At 37.4% G+C, this 17008-nt stretch overlaps 1 protein-coding gene across 6 annotated transcripts in view; it reads right to left on the bottom strand.

Annotated features, from left to right (window-relative positions):
- MLLT10 (MLLT10 histone lysine methyltransferase DOT1L cofactor) overlaps positions 1-17008 on the bottom strand; it is a 112547-nt gene that overhangs the window by 18899 nt on the left and 76640 nt on the right. For all 6 annotated transcript variants that reach the window (XM_035129304.2, XM_035129306.2, XM_035129307.2 and 3 more), the window contains one exon: positions 12134-12312. In XM_035129304.2, the coding sequence (XP_034985195.2) occupies positions 12134-12312 (179 nt within the window). The remainder of the gene's footprint in view (positions 1-12133; positions 12313-17008) is intronic.

The following is a 17008-nucleotide window of genomic DNA, read 5'->3' as shown; positions in this document are numbered from 1 at the left end:
AGATAAAACTGAGGAGGCTGGCAGAACTTTTGTCTAATCCAACATAATAAAAATACCTTCTTCCCTTAACTATGTTACTTTCTACTAACATAACTCATTTAATACTTAATTTGGAAGCTTGGTGAACTGCTACCAGTTCTTCAGAGAATTGTTTTTAAGAAGAATATATTATAGATTTCAGCCTCATGGTGTTGAGGCAGAGAAAGTTAGATAAACATGTAAAATTATAAATACCGGTAGTTTTAATTTAAACTCAAAAAACATGAAAATTTGTTTTTGAAGAAGAAATTAAATTTTAAGGTGTAACCCAGCCAAAGTTAAGTGTCTGATCACAAGCACACTTACTAGGGAGGAAGCCCCATTGGTGAATTACTTTCTCATAACCATGCTTGAGACTGTACAACACAACCCATTGAATTCAATGGGACAGTTAATCATGTGTTTAACATTAAGATCAACAGATTTTTAAAATGCTAAAATTGGACAGCTTGTCCCCCATTTAAAAGAAGGTTGACTAGCTGCACACAACATAAATACTATAAGCAAAATATTACAAAGTATAAGCTGCATCTTTTAAAGAATCTTACTCTGTTATTAGGTTTTGGCCTCCAGCCAACATGTTAAACTTCTACAAATGTATACATTTATCAACTATTTCAAAAGAAAGTCAATAGCCCTTGCTTATAAACCAAGGGAAAATTGTGCCCCAAAGCCACTCAAGTTTTTCTATTTTCATGTGCAAGCAAAGCACTGACAAGAAATCACTCTCTCACACACACACACGAAAAATTGGTGATTTAATGCATTGGATGATGTTCATTATTAGGGTAGACGTATTGAAATAAATGAAATTAGTCATTTATTGTCCAATGCTTTATCCGTTACCAGAACAGAATATTTTTACAGGAAAGCATCAGAAAGTAAGTCAAAACCCAAAACAAAGACAAAAAAAATTTTTTTGCACAAAATACCAAGGAAACCTGGGATATGAGAGAAGATAAATATGAAATACCGAGCTTTCATTACTAATTTGTGGCATAACACTAGCTAAATCCAGAGCACAGGTAATTCCTATTATTCTGTAAGAGAATCATAAGGGCTGAATCCTTTGAACATTTTTAACATGTTACAGATAAGTAAAAAGCAATGAGTTACTTAGTCCAATTCATACAATCACTTGCGTCACTTGATGGCTCTGTGCTTACAGTTCAATCCTTAAAGTTCAATCAGTGACAGACTTCCTGGCAACAATACTTAAGACTGCCAACTAAATTATTTGCAGCCGAATGTGTGAAATGGCTCTATTGAAAAGCACCAGGGCAACATAGATCTTTTGGTGTGCTGCTGTAAAATGGTTTTAAGGCAGCACTTCCCAATTTCTTTCCTCTACAGGCCACTTAAATTGCTGATGGTCTTGGTGGACTTAATGATTTTTCTGCCTGTTGTAGCAATCCTGATGCACTATGCTAGATGCTGTATGATTTTTTTAATTGTGTTTACATTGCTTCTTTTAATTCTTGTATTTTAATTTGCATTCCATATAACTGAAATTGTAATACATTAAAATATAATATAAGAAATAAAATGTGCAATAAAAATATATAATTAAAATCAATATGGATATTTAATACGGGCATGTCATGGACCACCCGAGTGAAGCTGATGGATCACTGGTGATCCACAGAAAACAGTTTGGGAACTCCTGATTAAAGGTGTTTGGTTTTACGCTACTTGTTTTTTTAATTTTCTTACATCATTTTTAATACTGCTGTTTTTAATTTAATTATATTATGCAAGCTACCTTGTGAAGATTATGCACTAAATGGCAGCCCAAATTAAGTATGAATGAGAAGGTTCTCACTATGGTAGCTGTTCAGTGGTGGCTCATTCACACACACAAGTTGCCACTCGATACAGTACTCAGTGAATATTCATGGAGCTGAATTATGGATTAAAAGAACAATTTTGAATTCATTTGTATAATCATATATATATGCAAACAATATTCTTAAGAAATCTGGAATTACATGAAATAAAAATACTTTGCAGGTTTTGCCCAAGTCCTAATTCATTTGCTGTCCTCTTAATTACTCTCCCCAAAGGTCCCAAGGATTAAAATGCAGTAAGAAGGCAGGTCCCCAAGAATTTGCAGAATTTATACAAAAAATGCAGGTCTTTGCACTTAACTCATTATTCCTCCTGGCACAATAAGAGTACTATGCCCATTTCCAATACAATAAAACTCACTGGTGAAAAGCAGAGAATAATGAGCGCTTAGTTGTTTCCCCACCAAAATTCAACTTTTTTGCTGCATGCATTTTAATGTGCTGATTCTAGACATAGCCCTTGCACAACAGATCCATTGGCAAAAATCCAGAGAGATAATTTCTGACAAGCCCAGTAAGGTGTTTGACTCCCCCACCCCACCCCCCACGGAACAGCAAGACCCCATGCTATAACACAAACTGCTTTTGAGACCCAGCCCTTTCAGAAGCAGTTTGCTATACTGAACAAGAAACTGCTCAAGAAACACAAGCTCCTTGAACACATAATTAGGAGTGTTGTTCTTTGGATCCTATCCATTGATTTCACAGAGATTTAGCTGCAAGTAGTAGGTTTTTTTATCTCGTACCTTTCCAACCATGGTTTCATTAGCTATCCAACCCACCCACTGAAATAGGGCAAAAGAAAATAATATTTTTGAACATTTGAAAAGTGAAACCTATTTTTACTACACACACACACACACACACACACAAATTTATAGTTCCCAGAGATGTGCCCATTATATTTCAACTATTATTCCTAAATTGCAATAAAAGCTGTTTTAATCAAATTGGTCATTAATTGGGAAGTATATCATGAACCAAAACACTGTCGGGGGGGGGAGAAATTAGAGGCAGGATTACTATTTATGTATATAGCAACTTAATTTGGACAGGAAAGTAAAGTTTTCCATTGCTGCATTGTTTAAGGGTGAAGTAAAATAATCATGTTTCACTTGAAGTTGAAAAACACTGAAGAAAGCGTTTCTTTAAAAGGCAGACTCGCCCTATCAATATGTTTAAGATAATGGATTCAAACATGTACCAATATGCAGTTCTGAAACTGCATTTCACTTTACTTCAGCTACGTCAGTTTAATCAGAAAAATCAACTCAAGATTGCAATGAACTTTCTATCCATGTGTAACTTAACTTTAAAGATGTCTCAGCACACAGATTCTGGGCACTTACAAAATGCCTTTTATTTATAGGTAATGCAGTGTACTGAAAACAGAAGCAGAGCGTGGAAGATATACCTTATAAAAATATCATTGTAATGTTCTGATTAAAGGCAATACAGAGACATACACCTAGTCTCTGTGTTGCATGAAACAGAAAAGCAAACTGAGTGAGCCAGTGTTTTAAATAAGCTATTATCTATTTAGATTTGCTTAATGACATGAGGCATAATCCAGAGCACCTCATACGCTGTGCCCATGCACAAACAATTTCCATAGGCTCGAGAGAGCCTTATTCCGCCCGCCCCCCCAACTGCATGCATGCACAGGCAGCCAGTCAAGGAGATGGTAGGTCTGTGTTTGCCTTCCATACTCCCATCCTGCCCTTCCCCTCTGGTCAGGGCAGGTTACTCGTGCTCAAAAAGCCAATTGTGTTGCACATGCAGGTTAAGAGTAGGGAGAAAATGAATGGGTCTCCATTGTGAACAGACACCCTATGCACATAGGAACTGTCCCAACAGGAGAGTGGGCCGTGCCCTAAGATTTTATTAGTAGCTATTTCTATAACTAGCAAATAACCACATGATCTGTCCTTAAATTTTAAGAAAATCAATATGTTAGAATAAAACCTGGCAGGACACTTTTTTCTAAATATGACAGAACCCCTATAGTCTTAAAATAAAGCACAAGCACCCAGTCACCTCAACTTTTAGGATATTTAGTATTTTCTGATACAGCCCCCATTCCTGTCTAAGCTCCCCACGACTAAGGTTTTAATACTCAGCGTGTGATGAGAGATGAAACCAAGTGTGAACAACTTTCAGGTCCCATGAGTAGGCTGACTGTTGAAGCTGTCAGGTTCAATTGCATCATTCCGACATTATTCAATGCCCCAAACTTCACTCTAATTGTTAGGGGCTTAACATATTCAAAACCATTGTTTAGGCTAATGCTGAAATGCCCACAGTTGAGTTTCCATAAAGAAGGGGGAGGGATTTAATTGTACTTAAACCATTACTGAACTCTCCTTCATTCATGATAGGACAACAAGAAAGGCCTGAGCCACCAATTCCAAAGCTGCTTTGTAAAATCAGTTTATATCTAATAAATACCCCTTTGCAAATTAATTTTTTTTTGTTAATAATTGTTGAGGGTCACAATTATTTCCATACTTTAAAATTAAATGAAGAACGGCCTCACTTTTTGCTTCAAACCGGAAATATTTTCTTTTCTTTTCTTTAATTCTTTTTTATGGGAATTTGGAAAAGGGGATACAAAGACTATCAAATATATTTTTGTCAAAGCTAAAATGGAAATATATTCTCCATATAGATGTACTTTTTAAAAAATGTAACCACTGTAATTTTAATTGGAGATCCTTCACATCTCTAAGATGACAAGTGCAATTTTTGTTCCCTTTTCTAGTGGATGTAGTTTCAACAAAAGCACTCAAAGATGTCTGATATCCTGTTGGTATTTATGATTTTTTTCACAAGTGCTGTTCATTTTACACAGGGTTTACAAAGGACAATTTGCTGTTAAATCTTAGCTATAGCAGGGATGAACAATCTGTGGTCCGCCAGATGTTGGGACTCCCATCAGCCCCAGGCAGTGTGGTCAATAGGTGGGATGATGCAAGTTGTCGTCCAGCAACACCTGGAGGGCCACAATCTCCTCTGCTTTATACAGACAAATAAATCTTAGTTATTTAACATTATTGAAAATTTAAATAGGTATCAAAAAAGAAGGGAAAGCCAATGTCCATTTTAAGAACACACTGTATTTCCCACAGAAAATAACATGTAGTGGTACCTCGGTTTAAGAACAGTCTGGTTTAAGAACGATTTGGTTTACAAACTCTGCAAAACCAGAAATAGTGTCTTGGTTTGAGAACTTTACCTTGGTCTAAGAACGGAATCCGAACAGTGGAAGGGCACTGGCAGCGGGCGGCCTCATTAGGGAAAGCATGCCTCGGTTTAAGAACGGTTTTGGTTTAAGAACGGACTTCCGGAACCGACTAAGTTTGTAAACCGAGGTACCACTGTAGTTACTTATAATATAAGCCATGAAGTCACTAGATATAAAGCACTCTAATCAGTACTATCTGATCATTACCTACTAAATGGTTTAACTTTTCTTCTAAATTATCTGATACCTTTATTCCAATATTTTTAATATTTACAGTGGTGCCTCGCTAGACTGATTTAATTCATTCCACGGGTCTTTTCTTATAACGAAAAATTCGTCTAGCGAATCCCATAGGAATGCATTGAATTTTTTTTTGAATTTTTTTTGCCCATAGGAATGCATTAATTGAATTTCAATTATGGGAAACCACGATTCGCTAGACGAATTTTTCGTAAAACGAATTCGTCTAGCGAGGCAACCTCCACTAGAAAAACCTTTCGTTAAGCGGAAATTTCATTAAGCAGGGCATTCGTTAAGTGAGGCACCACTGTATTGTTAAAAGACAAAAGATACCTGCCAGATACTAGCCCTCTGATTATTGAAAACCCAAACAGAACAGGAGAGTATGTCTAGGATCAAGTGGAGATACAACTTTATGTTGAATGCAGCTTTGAAGCTTTCTGTCCTCCAGCCACATGCATATACCGTGAAGACACTGCTATTACAACACCACTCAGTCTCCAGCAGGAACTTTGGCAAATTCAGATAATAACTGGTGCACATTTTTTAAGCAAGCCAGCAAGATTATAGTCAGGCAATGACATGGCATATTACTAAAGAAAGCCTAACACAACATAGTCAATTGGCCCATAATGCACACGTCAATTTCAAACATTGTTCTGCACAAAAATGCTCAAAATTCACAGTATATTTATATAAGGGTTTTGCACTATCAGTGAACTTTGGCCACTCCCGTGAAAGGTTTTGCACACAATCTTTCCAAAGTTATATCAAAATTCACAGAAGTATTTTGACATCTTTTCATCGCAATATAGGCTCTTACACACAAAAAAAAAACCATTTTTCACATTCACTGCCATTACTATTGTCTCAGGAAGCTAAACTGAAGTAGTGCTACACTCAGTTCATCGAAGAGGTCAATGTGCCTTAGTTGCCTGGAGACTGATGGTTGCTACAGCAGCACCAGATAAGCCCAACTAAATAAGCTTCAGCTTGAAGGCAGAAAGCATTTACTGCTGGACTGAAACATTGAAGCAGTTGTCTCAGCATGCAGCAGTGTGCACAAAATCATGCAACTGTCTGTCAACCTTGCTAAACTGTATTTATACAGGAGGCTTGCATTACTGAAATCAGTTTATTAAAAAGTAAAGATTTTAATTGGGCAAAATACTACCACTATGAGCAACTATGATTCCTTTGTTCTTCTAGTAGAGTCACATGTTATGTGGAATTTCCCCTCTGGCACTAAATTCTTCTCTTCCACCCCAAAGTCCCCAGTCATAATGACAACGAAATAGGATTTTGCTTAGTTTTGTCTAGTATTTGATAAAAACTATTCAAATGGCATTTTAAATAAAAACAGGCAACACTGTAATGGAAATCTTTCTACATTCGGAAACTTTTACTCAAATATAAACACCACTAAGTGAAAATAATATTTCTGAAGGAAGTCAAAAATATGATGTTTCTGTTTTAGGATCCTTACATTAAGGGGGGGGGGGAGTGAATTAGATATGGCTGCTTTAATGCCTGCCAGCCAGAGGGGGTCACTGCAGAATGATACAAATAACACTTTTCAGAAGCACATAGGAACTCAGGACAAAGTTCAGGGCCTGACATACGATTCTCCTTTACACTTGTGCATGAAGCTGCTCCACACAGCCATAAACCATTAACAACTTAAATAAGCTAAATGACACTGCTGCTCTATCACTCCTTTCAGGAAAAATATTGCAGGCATGCTTTACTTGTCTCCCAGATATGTTTTACTTGTCTTCAACAATAACATTAAAAGTTTTGAGAACATAATAGGCAAGCAAGTATTCCGAATGCTTTCAACCAAGCCAATGAGAAGCCTACTTGGGAGCACACTCCTGTACCTGTCTACCCAGGAGTATGGTACATTGAACTCATTTAGTTTAATGGGGATCACTGACAGGTAAGAAGGTAAAGGAATGCCACCTTGCAGACACATTTTATTTTACTAGGTTATGGAAACAAGCCCAAAGGGGTGCACACATTTGTTACGTGTGAGCCTATGACTTAATAACTACACATGTTGTCTTCTCTTTCTAACTGACTATTTAAGTACATCAGAAGCTGGCCAGAAAAGCAGTAAAACTGGTAACTGGCAATGTTATAAGGGAAGGAATTATAGCAAAACAATGAATTTGTTGTATCTTCATTACAAAATATCAATAAATATCAAGCCCAATTCATTTTTCTTGAGTAATTTATCACAGTAGTCATCCAAGCCTCAATTGCATTCTCTAAAGTAGTTTAAGTAAGTTTTCAACTATTTAGAAAACCAACATATTTAGAGTCAGCTTATGTACAATGTAGTTAGAAGATTTCCAGAATCATTTAATATGGACAAATTGACCAATCATCTGTCTTGAAATGGTAAGAAATATTTTTATAAACAGAATTAAGGATGTGGAAAAGCAGCCATGCTGAAAGAACATCAACATACCTTTAACCAGAACATGTTCCTTAAAAGTTTAGGTTTTGGCAGACAGAGGTAGGCTATGTATGGTATATATTCTGTTTCTGTCAAAGTTTTTTGCCAGACACATACACATAAAACTTAGCAGCTATGGAATAACTTAGATTCTGTCTAAGAATCTGTTAAAACTGTTAAAATGACAGGAAAACCAAAAAGTGAGTAGATTGAGAGTTGTCAGATAGAGATTGGTATTCTTCTTGGGTTGGTATTCTTCAGGTCAGCCTTCCCCAGCCTGGTGCCATCTTCCATGTTTTGGCCTAGACCTTATCAGGCCTAGTCAGCAGGGCTGCTGTGGTTCAAAACATTTGTGGGGCACCACATTTGGGAAGCGTGCTTTAAAGTATCTACAAATGAGGGGGACCTTTTGGTTGGAATGACTAGGAAAAGCGAAAACATGGGTGAATAGGGCTCAGCTTTCCCTTCAAGCCCTTGAATTCTGGCCAGCTTCCAATAATTTTGCACAAGTGTGGTGGGTTCCTTCAAGTCTCCTGCATCTATTCAAAGCTAGCTAGGGAAGGATAGGCACCTCCTTTTTTCAGCCTTCTGGAGCAATGTGGATTAGATTGGCAATAAAACTGCTACCAATTCTCTGTACTTATTGTATCATGTAGTTTTTTGTGTGGTAAGCAGTAGTACAACATGGGATATGTTATACATCCAGATTTGATAGATGGCTACAGATAATATACCCTCTCAGGCTTTCACTTCATCCCAATATACCATCCCATAGCATACCATGTTTGGAGAAAGGTGTTACGAGTCCATTTGGTCCTTTCAACCATTCAGTAAATCCAGACATAGGCAAACTCGGCCCTTCAGATGTTTTGGGACTACAACTCCCATCATCTCTGACCACTGGTCCTGTTAGCTAGGGATGATGGGAGTTGTAGTCTCAAAACATCTAGAGGGTCGAGTTTGCCTATGCCTGAGTAAAACCATACCACTTGCCCACAAAATTGTCTTCATTGTCTGGCCATCTGAAAACTTATTTCTCTGCTAGTGCCAGACATACCATTCTATTCCAAACTACCATTCTATACCAAACTATTCTTGTGTCACACATACACACTTATTTTTGCAACACATTGCAGTTAACTTTTTGCAGCTGCAAAACAAGATTTAGAGTTATCTAAATTGGTGGTTCTCAAAAGGTGTGGTGCACCAAACTCATGTGGCAGGAGAGAATGGCAAGTATGGCGGGAAGATTCAAGGACAATCAAAGAAACATTTAAACATTTCATTCATGCTGATGAGATGAGAGTTTGTCTCAAATTAAACCTAATATAAATGAGATTACCCAACGAAAACAAGTTCACACCTCTCATCAAGTTAAGGTAGGAGGATTGTTTATAATTACATTTTGGGAAGGATTCATGTTCTTATGTAGCTGCATTGTTTTACACTTTCTGGGTGTCTCATGATCATATTATATACGGTATCAAGTACTGCTAAGAGTAGTTTCTTTCTGTTTTCCAATGTATTTCTTACCAATTAAAATTTTTGGTGTGGCGCAATCACATTTTTATTCTGAAAGTGTGGCCCAGAGGATAAATGTTTGGGAACCGGTGCTTTAAATGGTATCATTGTGCTAAATATCAAAAATACTGTAGTCAGAATTTTTTAATAAAAAGAATGATGTATGCCAACCATTTTTTACACTCACATCAATCAATACCTTATCAAATAGTTACCGAATGTATGGACACCCCATCAGATATCATAGGAATAGATCAGGAAGGACATGGTGGGACAGAGTGTACCACCCACCCCCATAAAATTAATTATGACTGGCAATATCCACATTTGGGATTGTGTGAAAAAGTGATACAGCAATAAACAGTAAAGTACAGCACAAATACCAAACTTAAGTTGTAAGCATAAGCACAATACCAAATAATATATGGCTTGGTGTTAAATTACCTATTTGTTAAACAAGCCTACAAACTGTTTAGCATCTACTCTCTCAGCTGCATCTCCTTTTATATGGAATAATGAGATTAAAAAATTATGAATACCTTTCCAAAGACTATGCCTGTTTTTAGCACATAAATAACAAAAAAAGTTTTTCATTATATATATGACTGCCAGAAACAACAACCCTATGAAACCATGACACACATGCTTGCAAAGGCAGAAATCATATCATTGGAAGCATCTATATTCTGCAACAGCTAGAAGCAAAAACTCAATTGTAGAGAAGGATACAAATTAAGCTTCAAACTCAATGAGAAAAAGAAAAAAACTTTTTACTCACACATAACTGTTTAAAGAATCTTGCACATCTCTGTATTAATAGCAACTGCAGCAATTACCAGAGTAGCTACTTTAGTAGAAGGGTTTTTGTACCTGTATTTATTTCACCTGTGGGGCCTGGAAGAAGGGTTTTGTTAAAGGGAACTCTCTTTAATTAACCCCTTTGGTGCTGAATTTAAAACTTTTTATATTCCTTCACAATGGATTGTGGTTGTTTTTTAAATGCCCCCACGCTTTTTAAAAGACTGCCTCTTTATGTTTTAGAAACAAAAAGCACTGCCAAGTCAGCAATTATGATAGAACATAGTAAGCTTTTCATTCAATCGAGTACTAAAAGGGTAAAGTACTAAAGGGTAAGCAGGTGAAGCTCCATCCCCTATTCTCATGTTGTCTTTCACCTAGCAGAAATACCATAATGTTGCCCATTTTCTTATTCTTCTGGCAAAATTTACAAGGAGGTTCTCCTTTCAGCTGGAGTTAGCAAGAGAAACTTTGTTATTAAATTTCTGCCTTTACAAGCAATAATGTTATCATTTAGAGGTTAAACTCCAAAATGAATCATAAATAATCAAGGCTAGCTCTTTCTCCTAAAAAGTATGTTCTAAACACAACTGAATACAGGGGCAGCCCAAGACATTTTGGCACCCAAGGTAGATCCCAATGAGGAAGAAGGGTTCAAGGAAGAACTACACCAGGAACCGGGAAGAAGAAAGATCAGGTTCCATGATTTGAAGTGAGCTTCCAACTCTGAAACCAGGAAGTGAAGTAGAAAGAACCCCGACTTTGGTGTTCAATCTCTTCATGTGTCAATGAATATACAGTGGGACTGTGCTGTGAAGCCCTGCCCCAATATTGCACCTTTCATACTTGTGGAGTCTTCTTGAGTGGTTTAGAATTTATTTCACCTGTGGGGCCTGGAAGAAGGGTTTTGTTAAAGGGAACTCTCTTTAATTAACCCCTTTAGTGCTTAATTTAAAACTTTTTATATTCCCTCACAATGGATGGCAGTTGTTTTTCAAATGCCCCAAGCTTTTTAAAAGACTGTCTTTTTATGTTTTAGGCACAGCATACATCTTCATCATTGTGTATGCTGACTTTGGGTGCAATCTAAACTCTGGCAGAGAAGCAGCAGAAGCAGCAACCCACATTGGGACCCCTGCCACTCATGCTGGCCAGGGCCGAAGGTGTGGGAGATCAGGCCTAAATCGAATCTGATGCTGTCACATGATGGCAATGGGGCTGGCTTAGGCCTATCCAGCAGATCTCAGGCTAGTTCAGCTGCTCCCCAGGTACATTCTGGGCCTTTCCACTGGCTGCTGCTAGTGGGGAACCCACCATCAACATTTCTGCCCACCTGGCAAACAAAACAAGTAGTTCCAGTCTGGCAAAGTGATGCTGACTTTACCATGCAGGCAAAGGCCAACAGGACTACTAGATGGAGGAACACTTCTGCCCAATCCAAACCACTACCACTTTATTCCAGCCAGGAATAAAGGAGGTCTGGATTGCAGCCTTAGTTATAGCCCAATTATAATGCCTACTTTCAACAGAGATCTTATAAGGCATTTATTGAAAGGATTAGCTTTGGATGGCAAACACTGGCACAACAGGTGGGGGGAGAATGGAAATCTGTTGTAATGCTAATATTGAAACCACAGTGTGCTGACGTTCTGAATACTATTTGCAGAAGTTTTATGAAACAAGTGAAGAGAAACTAACAGGAAGTCACAAATATGAGAAGGCTAGGTATTAAAGTATTTTTATCCTGCCTTTCTACATAAAATATCCATGGATTGTAAGACTTTGTTGTTTAGTCGTGTTCGACTCTTCGTGACCCCATGGACCAGAGCACGCCAGGCACTTGTCATCCACTGCCTCCCGCAGTAAGACTTAACATATTATATTGTTCAAACATTTGTATTTAGTTAACTGAAATACAAATAGTCAATATGGCTCACTTGTTATGGCAGAATAGCTCACCACCAATAAAAAAACCCAACCTACCTGAGTTGTAGCAACAGTTGTAGTTACAGAAGGTGTAGAAGATGGAGACAAAGTTCCCACTTGCTGTACGTGACCAGAAGACTGCTGAGGTAAATGTGAACTGGAAACAGGAGTGCTAGATCCTGAGCCAGACACTGTGTTTGGAAAGGACACTGCTACATCATTGCTGCTAAAAGTGCCTGAAAGAAAACACACGTACAAATGTCTTTCTGGATTCATGAGCCAAATTAGTACTACATTAGTTTGATCTAAAGAAGGCCCTCTATTGCATTTTATATAAAAACAAGGAGTTCATTAAAAGGCATATGAAACAAGAACAAACCTACTGTGAAGTGGCTCAAACAAATTTACAACTGTTTTCAGGTAGGGTTTTTTGGTTTGTTTGGCCTGAGGATTATAACTATAACCTGGAAAATATTTTAAGGTTAAAAGGACAATTATTTAAACAGTCATAAATTGCTACATTGAGTAATAATTATCACCGACATAAGTTAGCCATAACTCTTCCTATAACAGGTTGGTCAGAACCTTGGAAGTCTAGTTTTTAGATTCTAAAATGCAATTGGTCAAGCTGCTTGGACAGCAAGGAGAGGAGGAGAATGTTCCATTGCAAAATGAGAAATCTTTGCAGTGTTGAACTGTTGTTCTTAGCACTACATTCAATACAACCCAATATCATTGTGGAAGTCTGGTACAAAAACGTAGGTAGAAAACAAGGATGGCACCTTCCTAGATCAGATTACCTACCAAGTTCTCAAAGAGGGGGGAGATAGTAGTAATGGAAGATTCCAACTATCTAGATATTTGTTGGAAGATGGACATTGCTTAAGATTTAAAAGTCTAACAAATTTCTGACCTGTCTTGTTGAAAATTTTATCTTCCACAAAGTGAAAGAAGAGACATGGGGACCTGCTACCCTACATCTGATATTCATCAACCATAAGAACTGGTTGGGCTGCTGAGGTGAAACAGCAGAGAGTGTAAGTCACCACAACATCTTGGGATTCATGATACTGAGGAAAGAGAAAGCTTAACCTAGTCAGATTTAGGAAATTTCAGTAAGTTTTTCTCTTACTGATGTGATTCCCTGGATGACACTGGGTTTCATAACCTTACATGTGGAAGTGATCTAGTGATTTTAGTATACCACATGCTAAATATTATAATAATAATAATAATAATAATAATAATAATAATAATAATAATATTTATACCCCGCCCATCTGGCTGGGTTTCCCCAGCCACTCTGGGCGGCTTCCAACAAAATATTAAAATACATTGGTCTGTTAAACATTAAAAGCTTCCCTAAACAGGGCTGCCTTCAGATGTCTTCTAAAAGTCTGGCAAATGTTTTTCTCTTTGACATCAGTCAGCAGTATGATGTGATAGCACAAATAGCAAATGAAATCTTAGGTTGCATCCAGTGAAGTATAATGTCGAGACTGCAAAAAAGGGGTACAGTACTACTCTATTCTGCTTTGCTTATACTTCTCCTGTGTCCAGTTCTCGATACTGCAGTTTAAAAGAACACTGACAAACTAGAATTTGTTCAAAGAAGGATGAGAAAGATGGAGAGAGGCTGGAGATTTTATGAGGCAAGGTTGAAGGATGGGCATGTTTAACCTAAAGATAAGATTATTAAGCAGCGTCATGCAGATGAAACAACGCTTTTGTTTTCTGTTGCTCCAGACAGTGGGATCTTAAGCAATGGATTCAAATTTCAGGGGAAAGAATTTAGACAAACATTTGGAAGAATGATTGTTTCCATCAACAAAAATACAGCTATTAAACAGTAGAACAGATTGCCTGAAAAATTGTGAATTCTCGTTTTTTAGAAGGTTTTTAAGCAGAAAGCTGATGGCAACCTATCAGGGATGCTATAGTAGTGGGTTTCCTGTATCAGCAGGGCAACAGTAGATGAAATGAATTGTTGAGGTGCCTTTCTACCCTAGAATTCTAAATTGCCACTTCTTCCCTACTAGCTATAAATACATAATCAAAAGGCCAGAACCAATACTCAGAACATTTCAGGGACACACTAACTAGCGCCTAATTAAAATAGTTGACTTTTAGCTCTCTGAATGCCATTGGGGTGCAACCTTGGATTGCATAATGAACTAAGGAATAATGTTTAAGACTAAATCTCTTTCCATGTATTTTTTAAAAAATAATAGCTGGTCAAAAGTGTAAGACAGCCTGAGGTATACCTCCGTATTGCACAGCTATGAATGGAATCTAGGAAAGCCAGTCACAAAAATAATTAAAGAGAAAAAAGTGCTAGTAGTAGAATAACACTATTTTCATTTTGCTACACACAAAAACTGTAATAAAAGGAACCTGAGGAACTATTGACCTATCAGCCTCCTGCAGGCATCTACAAAGTTTTCACTGAGGTACTGAACAATTGACTCACTATAACCTTGGATTTCATCCAATCAATAGAACATACAGACCTTCAATCAGAATTTTGCACAAAAGACTACCTTTTGTGATAAATGAACCTGTGGAGAACATTCTAATATAACTTACCATCCTCTACAGTATTCATAAACTACAAGACAGCTTTTGAGTTTGGAGAAAAAGAACTCCACGTTAAAATTGTTTTAATACACACACAAAAGAATATATGTATAGATGTGGGTTTCAATGAAGAAGAATACATCTCTCTGCTGCTATTGCTCTGATCACTTACCTGTAAAAAGGGTTTTCTAAGAGCTATTATATTGATTTTTTAAAAGGCTTCTTAAGTGCATTCAATCATATTGCTTATTTTATGAATGAAATGATAGTATTAGAAAACATATCTGAGAAATGTTATATAAGTCATGGATTGTTTTCCATACAATAGCTTTCTATTCAGCAATTTGCATATTCTATTGATATCCATAAACCTTCAAAGAAGGTTTTGCCTTTAATATCATGTTGCATCAGGTTTTCCTTCCTATCATTCTATATTCGATATTTTATTAAAAACTATTTTATCTGTAAGCATACATTGTGTATTTTAAATAATGGCAGGCTGAAGGCATATTGACTTCAGTGACTTTGTGACACCAGCAACTGCCACAACAAATTTGTCCACCCCTTCATATCTATTTGCATGATTAAAATTCTCAGTATTAAATGTAGCTACTGTAAAACATTACTCTCATAGCATTTGTTAAGAGTCTTAGACCAGGACCCAGAAACCCAGGGTTAAAATCCTCACTCAGCAAAGAAGCTCACTGCCTCTCAACCTAACAGTTCACAGAGGGGTTGTGATGATAAAATGGGGGGAAAGAGAGCCTTGTATATCATCTTGAGCTCACTGGAGGAAGGAAGGTGGGATATGAATTTAATAATAAATAAGACAAATATACTCAAACATTACAGGCTTTTGCCAGGCTTATAGCACTTACAGAATCACATTACTACTCCTAATGATGTTTGGGAGGGGGAAATAAGTACTCTAAAAATTACTGATGGGAAATTACTGCTGATGAACATGCAGGGAGATGTAAATGAGGAAGAAAGCCATGCATCATAGCAATCTTGGAAAGTGGACACAGTTATCTTAAATGGAAGTTGCACAGTGGCATGCTTCAATATTGTGTTTTGGACAGCCTTCCCCAACTGGTGCCCTCCAGATACTTTGAGCTAAAACTCCCATTACATCTGCCCGCTGGCAATGCTGGCTGGGGTTAGTTGACAGCACCAGGTTGGAGAAAGCAATAGTGGTGTTTTCAAATATATTAAATATTTAAACAAGAGGCAAAGTAGAATCTTGAAACATCACTGTTTGAAATATATTTTCCTCTGCTTGTTGTGAATGTAAATATTGCTCAAAATACCAGCTTGGGTGCTTTTGTATTTTTTTCTCCCTACACATACCCTTGTCTGAATAAACCTGAGCATTCATAGTTTTGAATATTTAATACCAATGTTTAGCATCACAGCAGATATTATATAGCATCCAAAATCATCTTTATATGGAGCCTTAATTTTCCTTTATAAACCTCAAACAACATATTTTGTTTTTTCTTCCTCAACAACTTTTTAAACAGGCTTTTTGAAGTTAAGGGCTGATTGCTATCTTGCAAATGAGCTACCAGGAATGTGTTCTGTGGTAAATTGATTCCAGATGCTCGACAATGATTGATCCTAAGAAGGCGTCTTAATTTTTATTTTCTTAAGAAATATTTACAAAAAGGCAGTTGCCATTTACACTTTAAGCAAGAACTATTTTGGGGAGCTGAAGTACTTATAGAAAACTGATGAAATGACACACCATAACCCAATTGCCTGCACAGACTTGTACTAAGTTTATATCCCACCTTTTGGTCTCCCAGATCAACAAGGCAGCAGCAAAAGAGACTGCTCTTTGGAGAGTTCAAAAGGAGGGTACCACTATTGAGAAAGCCCCATAAACCTAGCTTCTAATGGCTGGGGCACTAGAGCAGAAGACAATCTAAGTTTATGACACGGATGATATGTAAAAAGTGCTCCCAAATGTTTAGGGTTCAGAACCAGCCAGTTCAGAACTTTTCAAAAGCTGCAGTGGCTGCTTCATGTGCAGCACATTAGAATAGTTTGACATTACCAGAACATATATAATAGTGGCTACCTAGATTATTTCCCCCAAAGGGGCACATGTGGCAAATTAGCTGAAGCTGAAAAGGTAGACCTGGACACAGATGCCACCTAACCATCCAATCTGCAAAGCTGCTCCTATTGGGGAGTGTGACCCCCTCCAGAACAGGCAAAACATTTACACGACTGGGCCATCCACTATCAACATCTCTTAGTGTGGAGATTACATGTAAATTAATTCACCCCATCCGGCCTAGGAGCAATTCCAGGCATCAGTTCGGAAAATTTTCTACTACACTTCAGTGT

The sequence above is a fragment of the Zootoca vivipara genome, chromosome 12, assembly GCF_963506605.1.
Source record: "Zootoca vivipara chromosome 12, rZooViv1.1, whole genome shotgun sequence".
Classification (NCBI taxonomy): Eukaryota; Metazoa; Chordata; class Lepidosauria; order Squamata; family Lacertidae; genus Zootoca; species Zootoca vivipara.
The sequence above is the reverse complement of the archived record's forward strand: the minus strand, read 5'-3'. Positions and strand labels throughout refer to the sequence as shown.